Source organism: Anguilla anguilla, chromosome 1, assembly GCF_013347855.1.
Source record: "Anguilla anguilla isolate fAngAng1 chromosome 1, fAngAng1.pri, whole genome shotgun sequence".
In the NCBI taxonomy this organism is placed as follows: Eukaryota; Metazoa; Chordata; class Actinopteri; order Anguilliformes; family Anguillidae; genus Anguilla; species Anguilla anguilla.
The window spans coordinates 12,096,664-12,119,879 of record NC_049201.1 but is presented as its reverse complement, the minus strand read 5'-3'; the positions used below and the strand labels follow the sequence as shown (position 1 = coordinate 12,119,879).

At 44.7% G+C, this 23,216-nt stretch overlaps 1 protein-coding gene across 2 annotated transcripts in view; it reads right to left on the bottom strand.

Moving 5' to 3' along the window:
- Positions 1-23,216, bottom strand: part of adck1 (aarF domain containing kinase 1) — a 136,530-nt gene that overhangs the window by 64,696 nt on the left and 48,618 nt on the right. For both annotated transcript variants that reach the window (XM_035386242.1, XM_035386249.1), the window contains one exon: positions 19,528-19,731. In XM_035386242.1, the coding sequence (XP_035242133.1) occupies positions 19,528-19,731 (204 nt within the window). The remainder of the gene's footprint in view (positions 1-19,527; positions 19,732-23,216) is intronic.

The window sequence follows — 23,216 nt, the reverse complement described above, 5'->3', positions numbered from 1 at the left end:
CCAGAATACCTTTCACTGTGATATGTGTCAGTATTTGCAGATATTATTCAGTATAACTTCCATATTTGATCATTAAAACAATTCTGTGGAAAAAAGAGAAAAAAGAGGAAGACAAAAACAAGGATAAGAAGGAAGAATAATGATTCGAGTAAAGATGAAAAACAAATTAAAAAAAACATTCATAGGGAACTAGTCTAGCGAACAATGACAGATCCTTCACTAAACTTGTACATAATAATAATGGACAGGGACATTCTCTATACATATATACGGCTTGATATTTGCTAAAGCACCTCAGGGCCCTGTTTCGTGAAGCAGGAATACTGAGTCAACTGGATAACTGCACTGAGTAAAACCCGGAACCCTCCCAAATCTGGAACATGAACTGAAGTAAAAAGAGCTGTTCTGGGTCGATCAGTACATTTTTAATTTGGCTCTAGATAGCCTATCTATCATCTATCAGGACACAAAGTATTAAAAAAGCAATAAAAATATACACTATGAGGATGAAAGGGTGAGCAGGGGTGAAAAATTGGTATTTTAATTTCACTCTAAGATTTTATTCATGCGTGATTTCAGGACAGACAATGAATAAAAACCACACAGAAGTGTAAGAGATGCCCGCCGTCATCTCAGAAGGGCAGATTTTAAAGAATGATGAGAACCTAGAGTACATACTGTACGGTATACCCTATTTAAGGCTCAAAATGTGTCTAAGTTGGATACGGTGACTTTGATCAAACAGCTGTCGAGCTGGAGTATTAAAAAGGCAATAAAAATGTACACTATGAGGACGAAAGAGTTGCGGTGAAAAATTGATATTTTAATTTCACTTTTAGATTTCATTCATGCATGGTTTCAGGAACACGCAGACTCAGGAACATGCAGACACAGGAATATAAATGAATAATAACCACACAGAAGCATAAAAGATGCACGCCGTCATCTCAAAAGGGAAGATTTTAAATAATGATGAGAACCTAGAGTACATACTGTACGGTATACCCTATTTAAAGCTGAAAATAGGTATAAGTTGGATACGGTGTCTTTGATCAAACAGCTAATCTAAGGAACTTAAAGAACTTTCTGACATCCACACATTTCCATCTGAACAGCCTGCTCTCCAAACAGAGCTGGCGTGCCACAGTGACTTCCACAGCGAGGTCTACTTTAGAATCGCTTCCTCTTCAGCAGGATGTTTACAGTCTGTTAACCCGAACGTTTAAGACGCTGGTACAGTCAATCCAGAATGCATTTCGGGAATAATGACTGGCTTTCCAAACAACAAATCACAAACTGTATAGAGAAGTGTGTAATCACCAGCTACCATTTCTATGACTGCCAGACGTGCAAAGCAGTTCTGTTGGTACCCTCGCTGACACCATAATGGCTATGGTGAGCTCCTCTCTTCGGTTTCTCTGCAGTGTAATTATAACATGCCATAATCTTCCTTTTGTCTTTCAAGATGAATATGGTACAAGTCCCTTCGCTTACATTTTGAAAAGCCGCTGCGGCAACAGGGGCAGATCCAAAAACATCTTTATTTCCTGAGCGGTAATTACAGGCTAGATGTTTAGTTCTGAAACTTTGATATGAAGTTGCAGCATTAAACAGGATGGTAAACTGCTTATTACAGTCCTGTTTTCTCTCTTGAATGAATACTTCCTGTAATGCAATACGAAAATGCATGCATGCCATAATACACAAACTACAGCAATGCTGAACATACAGAGTATGTGAGGACATTTTTAATTAACAGTTATACCAAATAATAAACAATTCGAAGAACTCAACTGTAAAACTTCGAGTGTAAAGACAGCAGGGATAGAAAAGCCATTCAGAGCAGTATTCTTTGCCCACCTCTAAACTGTAAGCTGTATTGGACATGCACTCACCGCTTTCATTACTTGAGAAGTAAGCAATGTCCATTAATTAGGCGGTAACTGACTGGTCTCCCTTGAGTGCTGTGCACTCTTCTTATAGTCACAGGTGCCTGGGGTACATGAAGTCATGAGTAGTAAGTGGCACCTGCACTTTGTCAACGTTTCCAAATGGAGGGGGAAAAAATAAACCACCAATCACCCGACAGGAACAGCAGCAGGGAGTGATATTTAATTCGCTGCAATGATTGATACCGAAAAAGCGGATGATCGGCCTTCGAGTAATGAGGGAGCAAATTACACAACGGCAGAAGAAGGATCACTTCTGCGAAGACATGCATTACTCCATCCTGAGATTAATACAAGCAGGTGGGGTCCACCGAAAAACAACCAGCAGAAAATGGGCAGTTCCTCCAGGGAACATGACGATGTTTTGGCGAGAAAACTAGCGTCTTTTTTTTTGTTGTTGACATCCACAACATCTGCAATAACACCCACAGCTGTTTGTGCAATAACACTGAAATCCTCAGTTCCAGAGTGAGAAATCAGCTTTGAACTCTCACGGTGGCCTAAGGCTGAACTTCCTGGTGCAAAACCGATCGTGTGCGTACAAAAAGGGATTGCGGGAAAGAAAAATAGGATTTAACCTTCAGTTAGCCTAAATTTGCAGTAAGGCGCAAAACTTACACTGTTAGAGATGGACTCATTAGTACGTTTAAAATGCGCACGTGGAGCCAGACTAAACAGCTGCTGAAAAACTGTCAGTTAGCCTCGGAAGCTGTGCATCCTGCTTTTTCAAAACTGTCAATTCCTTTTCTTTCCGTCAGGGAAGACAGATCAAATTACGAGGCATGAATGAGAAGCTTACGGATCAACAGGGCGGCAAAATATGTGTGGAGAAATCTAAAATGTCTTTGACCTACAAGAAAAGAGAGGGAGGGAGGGAGGGAGGGAGGGAGGCAGACGAACGCAGCTTTGCTCAGCGAGAGCGGCGCTTGTATGGGATGTAAATCACACTCTGAAAGGGCTGTAAACCAGGCTAGAAGACTAAACTCTATGAATAGGGAAGCAGGCACAGCTGGCCCGCTTATAATCAACATAAAAAAACAGATTAGTACTTTAAAGATTAAACATTATCTTTTCACCGTACGTTATAAATCAACTGCGCTTAAGACGCCATTAATTTGAATAGGCACCCAGGAGGGGGGGGGGGGGGTAGCGAGAAAAATAAATAAAAAAAAACCTCCTGGTAGCCAACTTTTTTTTTGCGTCACCTGTCTTCGCTTTCACTTTCTGGAGATGATCAGGAGTAAAAAGGCCTTGGAGAAAAGCATGAAAAGGCAGCCGCGTTATTGCTACCCCGCGCTAAATCAATCTCCCGCTTTCTCTTCCCGGGCTTTATGAACAGAATGAGTGGCTTCGCCACGCGCCGTCATATATTCAGATTTAGCAGCTTAACCCCTGCGGATGAAGGAGCGACGCCAGGTGATGGAAAACAATGAGGCGGGGTGCAGTGAGGGGGCGTGTTATACATCATGATCTGGGACACCGTCAGGCCTCACCGCCGCCGGTAATGCAGACCGACTCCCCGAGCGGACTCGGCCACCGCCGACACCGGGCACTCCCAGGACCCCGGCGGGTTCCGAATCCCGCAGGCCTGGCACCGGAGACGGGGCCGAGGGTCAACGAGCAGAGCCGCAACGGCGTGTAGATGGGGAGGCGCGGCGAGCCGCTCGGTGAGGACGGCGAGGAGGCGCGCGAGGTGTGATAAGGCGCCGTTTGCGGCGACGCTTCGGTCTCTGATCGCGGTGAGCAGCGTGAACCCGAGAGGCGTTTCCGCGGCGGAGCCCCGAATCCCGCGCGGCGTGCCGCTCTCGGCTGGCGGGCGGGCGGGACGCGGTAGCGCCCGTGCGGGTCCTGCGCTGTCCCGTGCACGTCCGAAACGCTCTCTGTCACCTCGTAGAGGCCGCGGCTGTCAGCCACGATCAATTCGCCGTCGTTCGTCGTCTCGGGCATTAACATATCGAAGCGTATGACACCTTTTCATCCTTAGGGATGAGTGAGCCTCAAAAGGATAGGCCCAGACTGGTAATGGTGGGGACAGCTGCAGGGTGGAAATAATGTTTTTTTTTCTGAGGACCACCAGAGCATCTCTCTCAGTAGCACATGGCTGAGGAGTGAGGGGCCACAGGCAGGGGAGTGAGGGGCCGCAAGCAGGGGAGTGAGGGGCCACAGAAGGAGGAGCAGGGGCCACAAGCATTTATGTTCTGCTCTGACCTCTGAGTTGCTATGTTAGCAACATACATGCTTTGACAGTCATTATACATACATACATACATACATGCATGCATGCCTACATGTATGTATATGTCTGTGTGTTGACACATTTTAACGGTACCAATAATCTGAACCATTCCCTCACTTATTAATATGTAAATATATGCAATCAGTTTTTCAACCCTCAGGCAACACCAGTGGTGAAAACACGAAGCTTGAAAAATGAATTACTGAGCAAATATAGAAAGGGCATGACGGGTCTAACACAGCAGTACCAACATCAAAAGGGACTACATTTCCTCAGCGACTCCCGGGAGACTGCACTGGAGACTCGGATACCAATTACATTCACCATTTATCAAGAGATCCCCAAATACAGCCACATGCACTGCATACTGTATGCATGATTGCACCTTCATGGGATCTTCTGGTGAAGCAAAAGATCCACCAAACATACGATAAATGAGAAAGTAAAAAAAATGAAACCTTTTTTTTTTAGGTAGAGCTAGGTATCATAAATCTGTACAATGATTTGTATTCAGTCTCCAGAACTAAAGAAAACAAGTGCTGTTCAATAGCAAGTGAATCATCTATGAGCAAACTACTCCAGGAGATGATGTCAGATCACAGCTCCAGGTCAGCCAGGACAAACAATCTCTCAGACTCAGGGGCGGGCGCAGGATTTAAAAATCTGCCTGTCACGGGGGTGCCAAAGGAAAGAGATTAGTGAACGCTGGGGCGGGGGAGGGGATTTATGATCGCAGGTAGCAATAAAAAACAATGATTCTTGTCTTACCCAGGTCCTGATGGGCTGCTAAATTCAGTGTCCATTTTCTGTGCATAACAGGCTATTGATTTCAAACTAATGTTTGCTATGCCTTACTGATTTCCATGGTTTTGCGGTTTTAAGATAATTTCTGTATTTCTAATAAAGAATTTTAATGATTAAGTAGAGCATGTAAATCGGGGAATAATGATGCAATAATGACCTACTATGAGACCGATGTCCTGGTCGCTCTGTCATTCTGAAGACCGTGCAGCAATGCAACTGGAATCTGCTAGATACACTTAAAATGGTGTTTGCCACAAACCTTCAGGACAAAGGTGCGGGATGACAGACGGGAATAAGCAAATGGCTCCGGAACCCGGCAGACCAATCTCTGCAGCCGTGGTAACACGCGCCACGCCCACTCATCTGTGACTGGAGTAAGGCGCACAGCAGCATCCACAGCACACACAGCCACTGCATGCGATCACAGCGTTTTGGTTTAACAGGCTCACGGCGAACTGGAGCCGAGGCATCTACCACCGAAAATTCCAAATACACGACTGAACGTTCCCGAGATGCGCGCTTCGAGTCACCTTTGAGCAAAAAACTTTTATAAAACACCAAGTAAAAGGATAAAGAAAATGCAAACGTTTCACTTGAGTCTTTCTTCATTTTAAATTAAGGACGCATGCAGCCGGCAGATTGTAGAAAGTTCTATCAGGCACTATTCAGATGCACACTGTGCCTCTACATATGCCACCAAAAATGGTTCAGTTCAGCTACTGCAGCAAGATCGGAAAAATGAAAAAAGTTCCCCCTGTCGACAGCAATCAAGTAAAATTAATCAGCAACCGCTTCAAGGTATTAATTCAGAAGGTTTTCAATAAACCAAATCTAGAATTCCATTTTATGGAGACTCATCTCTATATGACTACACAAATCATGGGAATATTAATATTCATCTTACTGTTCCTAAAAGCATAAACATATCCTTTCGTTATGAGCCCCTGCAAAAAAAAAAACACACTTCCATCTAGTTTGCTCATCCACAACTGAGAGGTAGGGAGCAAATAATAATCAGAGCAAAAAGCTTCTACAGCAACACACAAGGACTAACATCCTTCCTTTGTTCAGTATCTCCAGTGGATGTGTGCGTATGTGTGAGTGTATGTGTGTGTGTATGGACTGTTGATCCCCCCCCCCCCCCATCAATGCACCCAACTGACCACTTCATCCCCTCTATCTAACATTCTCACGCTTTTACACACTCGGATGCACTCGTGCACTAGCACTCACAAACGCACTCACTCTAAGCATACACGCACTCACACACTCAATGAATAACTGATTTCCTGATCCACTGCGTTTTCGGTTCCCACAGAGATGATGTTTAACCACTAGAGGGTGAAATCGGCAGCAAGGTAATAACAGTCAATATGAAGAGAGCTTGTTCAGCTCTTGTTAACAACTCACACAAGAAGAAGGACAGGTGACAGAAGAGACCCCTGAGAAGGAACAGATCATGTGACAAAAGGGAAAAGGAGCTTCACCAGCAGCCGACAGGTTTATGACATCATATCCACGTGACTTCATCTACCTGCACTACAATGTTTGTATTTAACATTTTCTCATAAACTAAATCTCTTTTCATTCTCACCAGACAAAATATTATCAAGTAAAGCATGAGCCTCATCACTGCCTAAATGACAAAGCATCAGGCTGCTAAATACTGCCCGTTCAGAACACACAATTCTCTCATACACTATGCCCAATAAAGACAGTAAAAAGCTCTTACACAGTGCCTAATAAGGACACAAACCTGCCATATGCAGGGCTCCATTAGGAAATCATAAGTTCTTACAGGACCCAATCAGGCAACTAGTTTTACAAAGTTTCAAGTCAGTTAGTTTGTTTTAACGTCATAACCACACTAACTAGCTACATTTTAAATCCTGAAAATTTTTATAACTCAAAATGTTTCTCAGGACCAGTGGCAGACCAAAAAGTCCAAAAGATATGTCCCTTTTCAGGCAGAATCAGGCACATTTAATCATCACTAGTAATCAGATTAAGAAGAAATAAATCATCTTAGAGCCAGTATACTGGTTTGGAATTATTTGGAGGCCCCATGAGCAGAGTAACGCAGGGCAGTTTCCGTGCCATGCTTTAATGCTGGTCTTCTTCATGCGTGCCTTTAAATTAGTGATGGAAAACGAGAGAAGACTGATAGAAACACTCAGCGGAGGATGAAGTGATGGTCTAAGCTGAAAAAAGGGCCCGGGAGCATTGGGACTTTGTGCTGAATGAACAGAAGCTATCTGCGCTGACAGAAAAGGCTCCACTTCCCCTTCTGTAGAGGACAGGCCTTGTCAAATGGTAATATGTCCCCACACACACACACGGCAAAAAAAAAAAAAAAAACACATGGCAAGAAAGTGCCTTAATCCAGCAGCAGCCAGTACCACAGAATTCACGACTGACATTTTTCTGAGTTCACGGTTTTATGAATTCCACTGCAAAAAAAAAAAAAAAATTGCATAAAAAAGCACATTAGCCCCCATTAAGTACACATCACTATAGATCGGCTACAGCGGCAGCACAAGAGGCACTGCGGTACTGGCGAGTAGCAGTAGGACAGTAGGAGATGCGCTCACGCGGGGGCGGGGGGCTAAAACATCACGCGGCTCGCAGGGTTAATGTATCTTTTGTCTTTGCAGCCGGCCCTGCTGTTTTCTAAAATGGAGGGGGGGAGGGTGGGCAGCCACGTGGGGGGAAACAGACTTGCGCGTGGACACACATCCTGCACATCATTAGGGAAATTATGCACGTTTATATGCTCAGCTGGCTGGCATGTAATTGAAAATGCGGGAGCAAGCTACAATAAAGCACACCCCCCCTCTCCCTCCCCACTTCCCCGACCCCCCGCCTGTCTTTACGTAACGCGGGAGAGGCGCGAGGCCGTTTCGCTGGGGCTCGTCCGCCATCTGTCGTTCGCCGGTCTGAAGAATTGGATCGAGTCCCCTCACGTGGGGCCCCTGCTCCTCCGGGGACCCAGGGGCCCCCCGCACACCCCAGGCCTGGCTGCCATCACCCCGGGAGAGGATCGGCCATCTCCAGCCTTCTCAGAGATTAATGAGGCCACTCACGATATAATGAGGCCACCGATGGGGGCATTTCAACAGAAAGGCTCTCTCCTCCAAGGTTAGCATTCCTTGGCACAAAACCATGTCTACAGCATGTCTGTCGTGGCAGAAAAGCCTGAAAGGGGAGCCTTTCTCTTCAGACCTCCGAAAGGTAATGACCGCTGCCTGCCATTTAGCCACAACCACTTAACAAATAAACAGTTTCAGACAGGGAACATTTTCCATTTCCTTAACCTGGGGTTTCTGAATAAAAATTAAGCGCAAAAAGCTTTCCTGAGATGCGTCTCTTTCAAGGACACTGCAGCTGAGAGCCCGAGCCACAAAGAGGCAACAAAGCTTTTAATAAAAAAGAAGGGAAAAAGGGAGGTAAAAGAAACGAAAAGGACGAGGGGCCAGGAAGCCAATGATGGCTTCTATATTTAGCCGGAGCGGTCTGCAGTTAAGGCCTGAGCTTTCAGCTAAGACGACATGTTATCTCAGCTAAAGGGATTTCACAGAAGGGTAAGTGTTTATTGTGTTGTGATTACACCGTATGCTACTTCAGAGCAGGGAATGCTAAGTGGCCCACGCCGCGACTTGAATTCAGAAAGTTGCACTGATTAACTGCAGCTTACAACACGGGGGTTGGTGGGCGTGGTTTGGACGATGGAGAGTAACTCGCCGCGCCTGCAGTACGGGCGGTCGTTCCCCTGGCATCGCCCGAAAAGATGAAAGGTCTGATGATTGTTGAATCGGCCGATGATGAATCACCGAAATGAAAGAGAGGGGAGAAGACCACACGCCCTGACACTAAATCACTTGTGAACCGGCTCCCAGCGGCATGCCAACCAAAGGCCTAATTAAATACACAGCGTAATTAAACGCTCATTCTCCGTCACTGCGTCGGAGGAACGAGGTACGGAGGCAAGAAGATGCCAACTAAGGTTTCTCAGCCACGCTGTTAATGACTATTATATATTAATGACTCCTATAATGAACATATTGTCCAAAACACCCTTAGGTTCCAAACGGAGCTGTTTATGAAACCAGAGCTTGCTGTTGACAAAATACATCAGGCTCTTCTGGTTCAATGAACTGCTTGGACCAAGGGAGGTGAGGACCAAAACCATTCCTTCAAATCTATTTACTTGCATGTTTTCTGGATCGTGTACCCCTTTTTGCAAGCCTATAAATATGAGTCACAGGCAGGGCTCAGACACTACGTTGTAGACACTATAAACTGTTATAAACAGTTCTTGACTGATTTGGCCTAACAAATGCAGTTAGTATTTATAACAGCCTGGAAAAGCAAGTTTTGGTTCGGCTTGCCAATATTTGTTCCCCGTGCCCTGGAAGTGCTAAAAGAAGGTGACTTCTTTTCAGCTCTTAATGGCTCACAGGAGAAAGCAGGACGGCTTCTACTTTGCATAGAAAAGAGCAAATCCCGTTTCCTGGTGACTCCTGCTGCCAACCCGCTGGCAGAGTGCCGGGTTCACTCACTTCGGCGTAAAGGTGCCGCGTCGGCTAAAGGAAGGCAGGAGATAATGCGTACCTGTGGCTTTGTGAATGAGGCCCATGCTTCTCAGAAGGTTAATTGAGTTTCCTTTTGTTAATAGATGGCAAGGCCCTGGTTTGGTTAACCTGAATCCGTGAGCATGCTCTCTGGTCCCTTCTGCCTCCTTTGCAGGAAGTGACCTTTTCTCCCACCGCACTTCGGCTTGGTCCTCCCAAGAGCATCTCTGGGTGTGTGAGTGCGTGAAGCGGGCTATGCCCATGATTGTGTTTGAATGTATAAATTTGTTGTGCGTGTGTGGGAATGTCCCACAAGCAAACCGTGTGTTCATGTGTGCGTGTGCGTCTGCGTGTGCGTGTGTGCGTATTATGAAAAGTGATGGTTTGAATTTATAATTTACATGTCTCATCATTGCATCATATCACTGTCTAATCACACTCACGGTATTGCATCTTTACTGTACCAGTGTTGACTGTGGCTGGGCCGTGGACACAGTAACTTCCAGGCAGGGAGGGTTATATTTCATAAGGTATTCCCCACCTCAGAGATGGGTCCTCTGGTCATTCACACGCCTGTGATCTGCCCGTGACAGTTACACAGTCCTCCAGAATGCCACAGCAATAGTACAATTCATTTGTTAGAACTGTAGAATTAGTACATAAAGGCAAAAATGTTCAGTACCATTCAAACTCTACCAAACAGGCAGAGACTCTACAAGGAATTCATGAACATTTAAAAATGTAAACATTTGAAAGATAACCAGGCCTTGCTGAATGTAATTCCATATCAAACAGTGGTGGTGTTGTTTACTATTAACCAATCTTTCTCGATAAGAAAATGATGTTGTGTGTAGCTACTAAAGCAAGAACCAAATGAATTGCTATCTCCATGTACTAACACAATGAAGTCAGACTGAAATTTAAAAATAAATAAATAAACATCGTTAATGCACTCGGAAATTAGACTTTATTCCAATCCGGAAAAGGATGCTCAGAAATTGAAAACACTTTCTCCATTCGAATCCAATCAAACTCACCATCTGATACTGAAGATGACTCCTTAGAGCAACAATTAGATGAGCTCTGCTTCTACCACATTCCACATACACAATATACAGGCTCACCAGCTACAATGAAGAATGCAGTGCCTGCTGCAGGTATAGACAGGTATATACAGGTGTATACAGCTCCATAATGTTTAGGACAAAGACATATCGAGACATATTTTTTCTTGATGTAGCTCTACTCAATTTTTAGATTTCTAATAGAACAATTCATATGTGGTTGAAGTGCACATTCTCAGCTTTTATTATTATTATTTTTTCACCATATAGAAATGACAGCACTTTTTATACATAGGCTCCCCATTTCAAAGCACCATAATGTTGGGACATATTCATTTTATGTTAATCATGTTTTATTACTTTGTCACATATCCTTTGCTTGCAATGACTGTTTGATGTCAGTGACCTATGGACATCACCAGGCGCTGAGTATCTCTGGTGATGGTCTGCCAGGCCTGTACTGCTGCCATCTTCAGCTCCTGCTCGTTTCAGTGGCTAATTGCCTTAGGTTCTCTCTTCAGCATATGAAACACATTGGATTCAGATCAGGTGAATGATTTTGGAAAGAATTCCCCCGTTTTTGGCTTTGAAAATCTCCTTTGTTTCTTTAGCAGTATGTTTGGGATGATTGTCTTCCTGCAGGATGAATCATTGCCCAAGGAGTTTGGAGGCGTTTGGTTGATTCTGAGCAGATAAGATGCATCTGTACGCTTCAGAATCCATTCTACTGCTGTTAAATCATTAATGAAGACAAGAGAGCCTGTACCAGTGGCAGCCATTCATGCCCAAACCAAAACAGCAAAAAATAATAACGCTAAACAGAGCCAGGAAACCTTGATTACTGGTTCCCCTTTCTCAAAAGGCAAAAGGAAACTTAAGTAACGTTAACAGCAGTCAACATAATTGCTACACAGGTCAGGTTGCTGTCTCTCCCTCCCAGGCATTCAGAAACTTTAAATAGGCACACCAGTCAGGGATAACCACTGGCACCTGAAAATGGGAGAGCTAGAAATAAAGAGAACAAGCAAAGTAGGGGATCGCATAACAAGCACTAATCCAAGCAGCACTGATACATCCATGCCAACCTAACCCAACCAGCACTGATACATTCACGCCTGCCTCCTGAAGACTGTTTCTGATCTGACGGACGGGTGTTTGGGGATTTTTCTTCATTATGGAGAGAATTCTTCGGTCAAGCACTGTAGAGGTCTTCCTTGCCCTACCAGGCCATTTGCAATTACTGAGCTCACCAGTGCTCTCTTTCTTCTTAATGATGTTCCAAATAGTTGGTATTGGTAAGTCTAAGGTTTGGCCTCAGTCTCTGACTGTTTTTTTTTTTTTTTTTACTTCTCAGACTCATAATGGCTTCCTTGACTTTCATTGGCACAACTTCGGCCAAATGCCAATAACAGACTCCAAAGGTAATCAAAAGCCTAGAATCAAGACAAGATATTGAAAGCTCTCTTATACCTGCACCAAGGAAACAACAGAACACATTTAACTAATCAGAAACACCTGTGAAGCCATTTGTCCCAAACATTCTGGTGCCCTGAAATGGGGGGTCTATAAGCTATAAGAAGTGCTGTAATTTCTACATGGTGAAACCAAAATGTATACAAATATCTTTTAATAAAAGCGGAGACTCTGCAGTTTAACCACTAGTGAATTTTTTACCTACTGTAAAATTGTGGAGTAGAGTCAAATCAAAAAAACATGTCTGTCTCACACATTATGGAGCTCACTGTAGGTGCATGTATATTTGGGTAGCATGGTATAGTTTTTTCATACACTGGTATGCCCTAGGTATCGGTATTACTGGTATTTTTCATAAACCATGGTTATGACCTCAGGTGGCAGGAAATGTCACTGCCATATGAAATCCTCCACAACATAAGTTATTTTCTTTAATCAGAATGTGATTGTGTTTTTGAATGGGGGGCAAGTGTGGCAAACCAGTGCTGAAAATAGATACAGTGTGGAAAAAGAAAATGTATACCAAGGTATAGGCCTTCGGTATTATCAGTATATCATGCAACCCTAGCAAATAGATCTTGATCTGAATGCACGATGATATGCTGTCAGTTTTTTCCCTCTTTCAGCTGAAAAGTGGACTGAAACAGCCCATGAATCATCTGCTCTGATCTGACGCATTCCACGCGTTTTATGAAGTTGGTCTGAGGTGACCCTAGCTGCTCACGTTTTGATGAGCTGTTAAAAACTCAACATAACCTCCTCTAGTGCTTTCTCACTCACGTAGCCGAGAAAATGAATGCTTTGTACTGAAACAGTTCAGAGACATCAGCTATGAAATTGACACAAAATCATAAAATGGGTGCTCACATAAGATATATTTTAAACTATAAATTGAATGCGGGCCCGGGAAAGAGCACGACAGGAAAATGTTTGCATTTTTGCACACGCGTACAAATTTTACAAATCCTTCTCTTCACTAAATTTTTGCAAAAAAAAAAGTGTTAATGTGAAAGTTCAGTTAATTGTCAAACATTCCAGAATATTCCAGGACCCTTGGGTGATGCCTGCTGCCCGAACCACCAGAGTCTCCATGACAAATCGTGCGAATCGTTCTCGCTGATGACACCTCCCGCCCTGGCGCACTGCAGCGGGCGATACCACACCCCCCCCCCCCCCCCCCCCCCCCGCCGCCCCACCCCCCTCCTCCACCCCCCGGCCCCACCGTCCGAAGCAGAGAGGTTAGCCACCACACCCCCGAGAGCACGGCCCGTGTAAACGAGCTGACCCGCGGGAGGAACACCTCCCACAGCTACCGCTGACCCCCGCCACCCCGGCTGTAAACACAGCCAGCTCCAGCGCCAGCCACTCCTATTTATGAACAGGCACGGAGGATCTTTTCTTTTTTTAAGCCGGGTAGACGGGTGGGCGGGCCGGAGAAGGGGAGGTCCCATCCGTGACAGGCGCTGCAAAGACGGCGATTGGTTTGGCGGAGAGGGCGGCTGCCAGTGATGTAGCGGAGGTCGGAGCCGTGAAGGAGGGACGGACTCGTCGGATACGGACAACAGCCTGGGGAAGAGGGGCACTGGGGTCACACCCTTCCAACCGAAATACTGCTCTTTAGGAAACCAGCCAATACACACCAGCCTGTCCTGACTTTTACTGGTGAAGAAATAGCACAGAATGTTTTGCATCTGGATACATTTCTTATAATTTATGGCATTCAGATACAAAGAAAATAGATATTCACCATATGAGCTTGTCCGTGCTACAATTATGGATGAGGACCCACAACTTCAGGTGGGTTCGATGATCCCAAACAAATAAATTCACAGATGCACACACATATATAAATATGTATTTATAAATCTAAATACATATTTTCTGTCAAAAAATGTGACAACTGTGGCAATACAGGATCATTTCAGTTGTACTTACAGCTAACACACACAGCTAGCTATCCTGAAGAACAGAAAAAAGTGATATAATTTGCCTTTAAAAAACCCCACTTAATATTTGAGGACATATGATGCCCCTTCTAATGAAGTAAAAAATAGAGCAGAGAGTTTGACATCAAACTGCCACACATCTGACACCTCCAGGGCATTTGAGGTTTTAGCTTCTTCAGTTATTCTGAAACGGTGCCAGGTGATCACCTTCTGTAGCACTGAACGCCACACTCCAACGTTGCAAAGCAACGGTCAGTCATCCACTTAACACCGTGCCGGGTGTGGACCGTGGGGAACTGCAGCCGCGACAACGTGTTCATCAGACCGTCTCGGTGACTGAACAACCAAAACAGAGAGAGAATATCGCACTCCACACACACACCCACGCAAGGCTGAGTTCACGTTTAGAGCGTAAGGTAAAGCCGCTTGCAGTCCCCATCTAAGCATCTTCCTTCAGACGCCGCAAGGTTATTGAGCCTCAAATAAATTACAGAAGAGAGATGCAAGACGTAACGCCGCGCAAAGGTAAACCGAGAAGCTAATAGCCCAGCTTCTTCAGCACTTTTGTGATATTAATAAGCCCTTATCTAAATAGATCCGGACCTGTCAGTAACGAGTTTGACCTCTTTATGACCGTGTCAGACTTCATAAATATTAACGCAGATGATGCTATAGATTACCTCACAGAGAAGAGCAGCTACCTGCACCCTAAACACGACTCCTCCGTCTTCCGTATACAAAATAATGCGGAGGGTACGGGCCCGAGTGAAGGTCGGCCGCGGTCTGAGGACAAAGCTTCCGCGCACAACCGGCTCAAATTGAAAATAAGTGATCTTTGCACCTCATTAGAAGCCTTGCAACTGCAGTCCTCCTCTGCCAGCAGCAGACTGCATGGGGTAGGGGGGGGGGGGGGACTCTTATTGTGACACGCAGACGGGCAGATTATTCTCCCGCTGCACTGAAATCAACGAGGCATGACAGGTCTATCTCCAGCTCCCAGTACAGCACACAGGATCACCATCTGAAAATGGCTTTTATTTTCTCTGTGGGGAAAAAAAAAAGGTCCCGTCTACGTAGACCAATCACGGCGGAGCTCTGTAATGAATTACGTAATGCTGCTGCTTTTTTAACCGACGCCACAGCTTTTAGCACGGGTAGGCGGCGAGGGGCAGTGGGGATATGGTGAAACTGTGTTGCACGAGGGAAGATAATTAAAATGATAAAACTACAAATAGGCTTTGCTGAAGGTTAAGCAAGGAAGACCTACATTTGTTGGTCTGTCCTCCTGACATTGACGTAGGATTGTGAGTTGCCTGTGCGTACGAAGTTCAAGGTCACACCAGCAGAGCGTAAGAGCAGCAGTACTTCCTACAGTAAGTAACTCTCATATCGTGGACACAGTGAGAGGCATCTTAACAATATCCTGTGTGGCATGAAAACTAAGGCTCTACAGGACTGGTACTGGGACTTTTATTTCATGCATATTGCGGAGACTCAGCAGTTTGTCATTGGGAGATCTTCCTGTCAAGCGTACATCTCAAGATGCCCCCCCCCCTCCACCCCCCCCTTTGCCAGACACACAGAGTTGTAGTTCATCTGTGCAGATGAAGTACACCAGATACAATAAGGACAATGACTGCAATAAGAACCAGCCTTTTTTTTTTTTTTTTTTTTTGCTGTCGGCCATTTTTCCCGCTTACTCTGAAGGGAGAAATGGGACGTACACAAAGAGCCTTTAGGCGGTTGTTTAAATGCAGGACCTGGCCATCACACCGGACAAAAGCTACAACTGTCAGTGCATCGCCCATGAGAAACACTCCACAGCACAGCTCATCACCATTAAAGCACATGGCAAAACGTAAGATATTATCGCCTTCTGTTACATCATCATCCTCACATCAGTCTTCCCACTGGATAGTTCCAATGCTAGATGCTCGCTGGTGATCCAGCTTTCTTATCAGTGCGAATATTCATGACACAGCCCGATGAAATGTTTATACCTCATTTCAATGTCACTGAAACTTCAACTAACAAAATCATCCAAGATATGGAAAAAATCATGTACAGTCAACCCAAATAATGAAAATGTAGGTTTTTACAACCTCATTCAGCCCCTCTATGGCTCAATGTTCAGATCTTCAATGTGGGGTGGACGGTGTTTCATGTAATAGTAATTCAGAGAAGTGAATGATAACTATTAGACAACTACAAAACAACAAAAGGCAAAATTGACCATTCCTGAGAGTACATGGCTAATTCACCCCGAACAAGCAAACCCTGTGAATGCTAACGAAACTACATTACCCAGCATCATCTCTGTAGATGAAAACCCAGGAGGGAAATAAATGTTTTTGCAGCAAGGTTCATAACTCCACTTGCACTCAGCCCAATCAATAATACCTAGTTTAATAGTAGAAAACATGACATTTTCTGTACACAGAGCCCCAAACATTAAATGAATGATAAACTGCTAAGTGTGCATTACATGTGAGATTTGAAAAGGGCGAAAAGGATCATATGGAAAAAGAACATCCGCAGCGTGGTCATAATGCTGATTGAGCATAGATTACCATGTCTCACCAAGCTCAAGCACTCCTGCAGTCAACCAGGTACAACAGTCTGTTTACACAAGCTGCACATGAAGGCTCCTCCTTCGATTCGATGCCTCTGAACTCCACTGGTGGACGACGGAGGGAGAAGCAGCCCACCAGTGGAGACGAGTGCATGCTCGGCTGTCTTCTGTCTGACTGAGAGAAAAGAGTTAGAGCACCTTTCAAGAATAGTTTCAGTGACTCTTCTCTCTAGGGGTTTCGTCATACTTGTTCCTGGTTATGGTTATATACTTTGTTGTACGTCGCTCTGGATAAGAGCGTCTGCCAAATGCCTGTAATGTAATGTAATGTAATGACTAACACCTCCCCTCACAACCTCCATCTCCGAATATTCACAAAGAGAAGAGGCGGGTTTATAAAATGCAAAACGTGTCACAATAGACAGCATTTTTACTGGGGTCCGCAGCAGCCAGGGAGTAGCAACTGTCAATCCTTCCTCACATAAAATATTTTACGTCTTTATATGGCTAAGAAAAGTTGTATTACGCTGCCAGGTCCGCGTGGACAACGACTTCTGAGCATTCACATGGTTCAGTATACTCCAGGCTAAACACACCTCATGTTTACAACTACGGAACTGTCCACCAGTCAGGACAGACGCAATTTTCAAGTGACCTTTCATATACACAAAATCGCAGCTGAAATCTAACTTATGGGCACTGCCATAATGCCATGTCAGACAAAGACACATTTCACAGGCCAAAAATAAAATTTCAAACATTTTGACAGGGATTGAAAACACTGGCCTTCAAAAATAACAATTACACTGTACCACACAGCAACAGAGAATCTAATGAGAACACCCTTAAAAGCCTGTCAAAAACCCACAGCCAGGGCACTTGGAAAACACTGGGTAAAAACAAAAGCAAGACAGGGCAGACAGCCATTGATTCCTCACTAACTGTCACTCATAAATAAATAAACATAGTTTGGTCTGTTTTACTATTTTAATTGGTTCACTTGAAAACCACAACAGATTATGACCAAGGACATAAAAGCTTGATATTATAGCATGTTAATATTAAGTATTTATGTATTAAGCAGTGTCCTCTGCTGGTTAAATTGGGAATATGACAGAAAAGCCTTTTGAATTAATTTGTTAAATTAATTCTACACCATCGCTCAAATACGGTTGTGTTCATTGCACTTCCTCACTCTGAGCCATAGTGTTTCCGGCATATTCTGTGACCCACCTGACACTGCAGAAAGGTCACCTATTCTGGTTTTGTACAGGATTGCCATAGATTACTCTTCGCAACATACACTTGAAGGGTCAATCAATTTAACCACCACAGATAACATTGTGTCCTTACGTTTTAAAAACAAAATTCAAGCAAAAATTGCTTTTTTTCTTATGCATGTACACTGCAGTGTACAGTCAGTGAAATGGTTTGCAAATATAGAAGACTAAAACACAACACTGACCTGTGATTCAGTAAGCGTCCACTATGTGCCTCTAAAATTCCTATAGTTGAACACATAAGGTAATTGGCTGTAATTAAGCAAAAATCAATTACTGTAGGTAAACCGAGACCAATCAATTATTTGGTGCAAATTATCATGTTGACTATAGACTAGACTGGATTAGGCGGATTAAAGGATTCAGAAAATGTAACTCGTCAGAATCATCATCTTAAGTCAAGTCCCAAATTGTGAATCCATTAGGCAAACAATTATGTTGCAGGTCCAGGATTTGCAGCATTTAGATTACAGGCACAACAGTAGCAGCAAAGACAATAAACTGTGTGAAACCTTCAATGATATTTACTAAAATCAGACTAATTACTAAAATCCTAAACAATGCAAACACCGCACACTATTTTCTGAAAGCAGTACAAATATTTGACCCACAAGTGTACAGGTTGAATATTGACAGGTTAAATAAAATATAAAGGTTAAATAAAAATAAAAAAGCTAGCATGATCAACATCGTGAATGCTCCTTAATGAAATGGATGTAGGTAAATAGTCCTGAACTCTGCTCTTTGAAATTATGCACATGTAATTACTAACCATTAAATGACCAATTGAGATGATTCATGTACTGCTGTGGCGTGTTTGCTAATGACAGCTCAACAGGTGGCTTTCGAAGGTTTTCACTGACATTTTTCATGAAGAGGTACCCCCCATTAAAAGCTATGAAAACCCAACAATTACAGTCACAAGTGTGCGTGTGTGCCAAGCAGGTAGGCTCGCTACCAAGATGAATGAAGTCAAAAGGAACTGGGTTGGAAATAGCTCAGAGGTATAATTGCCTTTTATGTGGGACCACACTGACGTCGTTTCTTCAGAGTGGCATTCTGTTGTGTGGAGTCGGCTTGAGTCAGCCGGCTCTCTCATTTCACTCTTTCAGGAAAAAACATGCAGCATGACGGCATACAAAACGCTGGCCATGCCGACTACCATCGTCTAGAACACCGCTCTTAAATTCAGTGCAAATAGAGAGCACTGTGGTCCAGGGCCACGGTGCGGGTCAACTGAAATGTATGACCCCGCCTGAAAATGACAAAGAAAACCTCTATAGCAGCTCTAAGTGAATAAAGGGCTGACTTGGCTGCAGACTCAACAAAGGGCTGACAGGAAAGCCATACACAGCACATTTATTAGCAGGGTGGCACTTTGAGGGGGGCAAACTGAATTTAATTCAAGTCCAAATTCCCAGTGCCTTATTTTGTTAAGCCCAAAAAGCACCCCCCCGACAGGAGGTATGTGAGTGGGCCCCTACTGCTACAGTAAACGGGATGTTTGAATTGTACAGTACGGTTAGTCATACGTCTGTGCCCATCAGTTCCCCAGTCCGTGATCGCTTCCTCCCCGAACTCTCAAACGTTCTTGTTCAGGGCCGCAACAGTCCTACAGCCGGCTCTGCTCACCTCTTTGCCCAAGTCCTCGCGTATGACCTGCCGGATCTCCTCCATGGAGCTCTGCGGGGCGCGGCTGTGGAGCACCTTCAGCGTGCTGGTGTACTCCTCGGGCAGCAGGTAGTCCAGGGCGCCCAGGTGCTGGCCCACCTTGATGAAGGTGCCCCGGTTGGCACAGCACAGGTCTTTGAGCCGCTCCGCTGAACGCCGGTGTACCTGCGTAGTAAAGGGCACTCAGTAAACTCAATGCTACTGACAGTGAGCGCACAGAAGGGAATTCAGAGAAATACACTTATTTACTGAGTCACTCCTATCCAGAGCAGACTGACTATAATGTGCATACAATAAGTTTAGATAATCACCAGTATATATATATACAAAAAATTGACAAACACAATCAAAATACATCGCTGTATAGAGGCGATGTTGTAATAAACATAAATGTCATGCACACTGTCGGTGCCATTCAAAAGGGGAACCAGCCCTCAGACAATAAGAGGAATTACTCATCAAACCAGTGAAAGCCCATTGTGACATTTAAATGCATGCAGCACACAAAAGACAGAGGCTCCCATAGCTTCACAGCTGACAGCCTCGCTAGTCTCGCATCGTCTCTCAAGTTTATTTGCAAATGGGGACAGTTTTTTTCAGCTCTTACGCAATAGATCCATAACAGATCTGAAGTCACGCATTGCGAGGGTTGCCCTTTTTGCCAGGTACAGCATTGTGTCAAATAAACACAATGAAAAGGTGAGATTGTGAGGTAACCATGTCACATGGCTCCACTTTCTGAAGGGCTATTAAATGGGATGTCATCACAGACAGGGGGTAATTTCAACAACGTGTCTCCACGGCAGCAGGAGTTGATCATTTTGCTGGCGCGTTGTGCCTTTGGGATTTGCGTAAATAAAGAGGCAGACATGAGATCCACATCCCACGAGAAAGCACGGCTAGGCTGGTTCTGAAGTTGATTCAGCTACAGTACATCTGCTGCCAAAAACCTCATAATAAAGTGGGAAAATTTGCTCGCAGATCACAAAATGAATCACATTTTCTATGCATACATTGGAAGACATTTTGTTTTGGGTTGGGTTACAATGCAAGTATAGTATTCTCTAAATATGATTATACTTGACTTTGTGCAGTACTACTGCATTGCCCTATCAGTACTATCTTGACCTTTCAGTACATTTTGGAATGTTTTCCAATTCCTTGTTCGGGGAAAGTAAACATCCTTCCCTCCACCAGGATTAGGAATAATCCTGTGGTACTGCGGGAGGTAGATCTGAAGGTTGTCCTGGAGGCATTTTCAGCGCGGTGTACAGATCACTACCAAAGCTGGCTGGGTTGTCCTGCTCGATATGGAGAAACAAGATTTTTGTTGCCTTTCGGAAGCCAAAAGGATGCGACAGCTACGAGATAATTATCAGGACGAGGAGAAGACGGCAAATTTCAAGACCAACACATTTCCTAAAGAAACAAAACTGTAAACATGCTTTCACGGGGTACAAGCATGAAGGCAGAGAGAGGGAGATAATGACGGTAATGATCCCCGGTCTCTAGGCGATGAGAGAGCGCCGGCTGCAGCTCCTCTTTGGAGTGTTTGTGGGGTTTTTTTTTTTTTTTGAAAAGGAGGAGGAGGGAGGAGGAGGAGGAGCTCTTTTTTTTCCCTCATCGCTGGTTAATCCCCCGGGGAGAGGAATCTGTGCCACCTGTCATCTCACAGCCCTGGCAATCAGACACACATGCGAACGGCGGGCAGGCGAGCAGGCTCCCCCCCCGTCCCCCCCCATTCCTCGACCGCGCCCGCGTCCCCCGCCAGGGGCAGCCACGCAGCCGGAGAGGGACCGTCGGCGTGCCGATGTTGACTTTTATGGGGCGTGAAGGGAGCGCTCTCCTGCGATTCGCCGATCCGCGGCAGCGCGCGGGGCGACAGCCCACTCTCCGTCGCCCGATGGAGGCAGCCAATCGCAGCCCTCCAACGGAAAAAGCCCATTAGCTCTTCCCAAACACGCGCTTTTGTGCTTGTACGCGTTGGACCTGCCTGGGAGCAGTCCGCGCTGATGATCAAAAGGACAACAAAGGGAAGTCCTGGCAAAAAAATGTACATTCCAAAGAAAGAAAGCAGAAAAATGAAATTTAAACATCAGGATATTTAATTAACAAAGCACAACCTGTTTTTGAATCTGGACATCAAAGAATATGAAACTGAGATAAGCATTAGCCTGTATTTCGTCAGTGAAGTACCACCAGTCCACATGTAAATATCAGCCATATTCCATCATTTATTTGAAATTGTTTGTGTGTGTAAATATTACTCAATTAAATTTTCACAATGTGTGTAAATATTACTCAATTAAATTTTCACAATTCACAGTCTATCATCATGGATAACATTAGAGTGCCATATGCGATGGAAAGAGAAATCCCACATTTGCGCAGGGGAAATACTGGCAGGATGATAAGGGGGGGGGGGGGGGGGGGGGTTTCTCCCGGGAGGAGATTTGGCCTAAGAAATCTAAATGGCAGAGAAAGCACTGTGTAAACAGGTACAAATAGGTAGTGCATTGGTGTTGATGCATGAGCATGAGTTCAGTGAGAAGAGGTGAAACTAGTACTGCACCAGGTTATCCTCATGAATGTACCCCTGTTAATGCTGCTCCTTTTACGTAAGCACAGATGTCGGTGAAAATTGACCAATAAGCTTCCATTTCAGCTTTGTGCAGGCTGAAAATTGAGCCTGTTATTATAGCCCTGGTATTTACCATTGGCCAACTATTGTAATGGAAATGCACATAATGAATGTATTATTATGTCACCAAGCCAAAATCACAGCAGCTATAGGCCCAGACGTGTACCAATAATCAATGTCATAGGCTAGGGTGTAGATTCCTGGGGGTTGACAAGTTAACTGTCAGAAATTCACAGAAACTACCACGTGTATCAGGGGTGGGTACAAGTGTGGATAGGTTTGTAGCAGTAACAGGGTGCCCCCCAATGTTCAAATGAAACCTGCATAATTGGCAGACTGGCCATAAGTAAAGCTTCAATAGCAGTGCATAGGCCTTACAGAACTCAAACAGGAGGTCCCCTGGTTATTGTACTTTTTAATATTCTACTGATATAATGTGACATTGATCTGAAAATCTGCACCTCACTCCCCAGTTCCCAGGAATAATTAAACACCCTGAATGCCCGATCGCAGTTTGAGGATTTACCGTGCGCAACTCTGATAACTATCAACACGCACGACACAGATTACCTGGCCTAATGCCATTATCGGTCTAATAAAACCCAGAACAATCTGGATAGAAAAGAAGGGATGTTACTCAACACACGAAGAGTAAAATTGCTACGAATGAAAGACCCTGTAGTTCAAACAGGCCCAGCGTGCAGTTTCCCACGCCCCGTTCCCACTGTTTCTCATTCTCCGATTCCGAAGTTCAACAACTTCCCGTGTTGAAATTCTCCCGTTGCGTCCGCGCATTCCGCGGCAGCCGGCATCTACACTTCAGAATCTACGGCGCGCCGGCTGGAAACAAACGAGCAGGCGCGTGCGATCGAAAAAAAAAGTCCGCCGGTCCCCCTTCCCGCCGCAAAAAATGAAAGGGCTCCTCGCCTCGGCTTTCAAGTGGCGTCGCGTAACATCTGCCGGATCACCGTCGGCCGCGCCCCCGCCTCCGCGGGTTAAACAGCTCGGC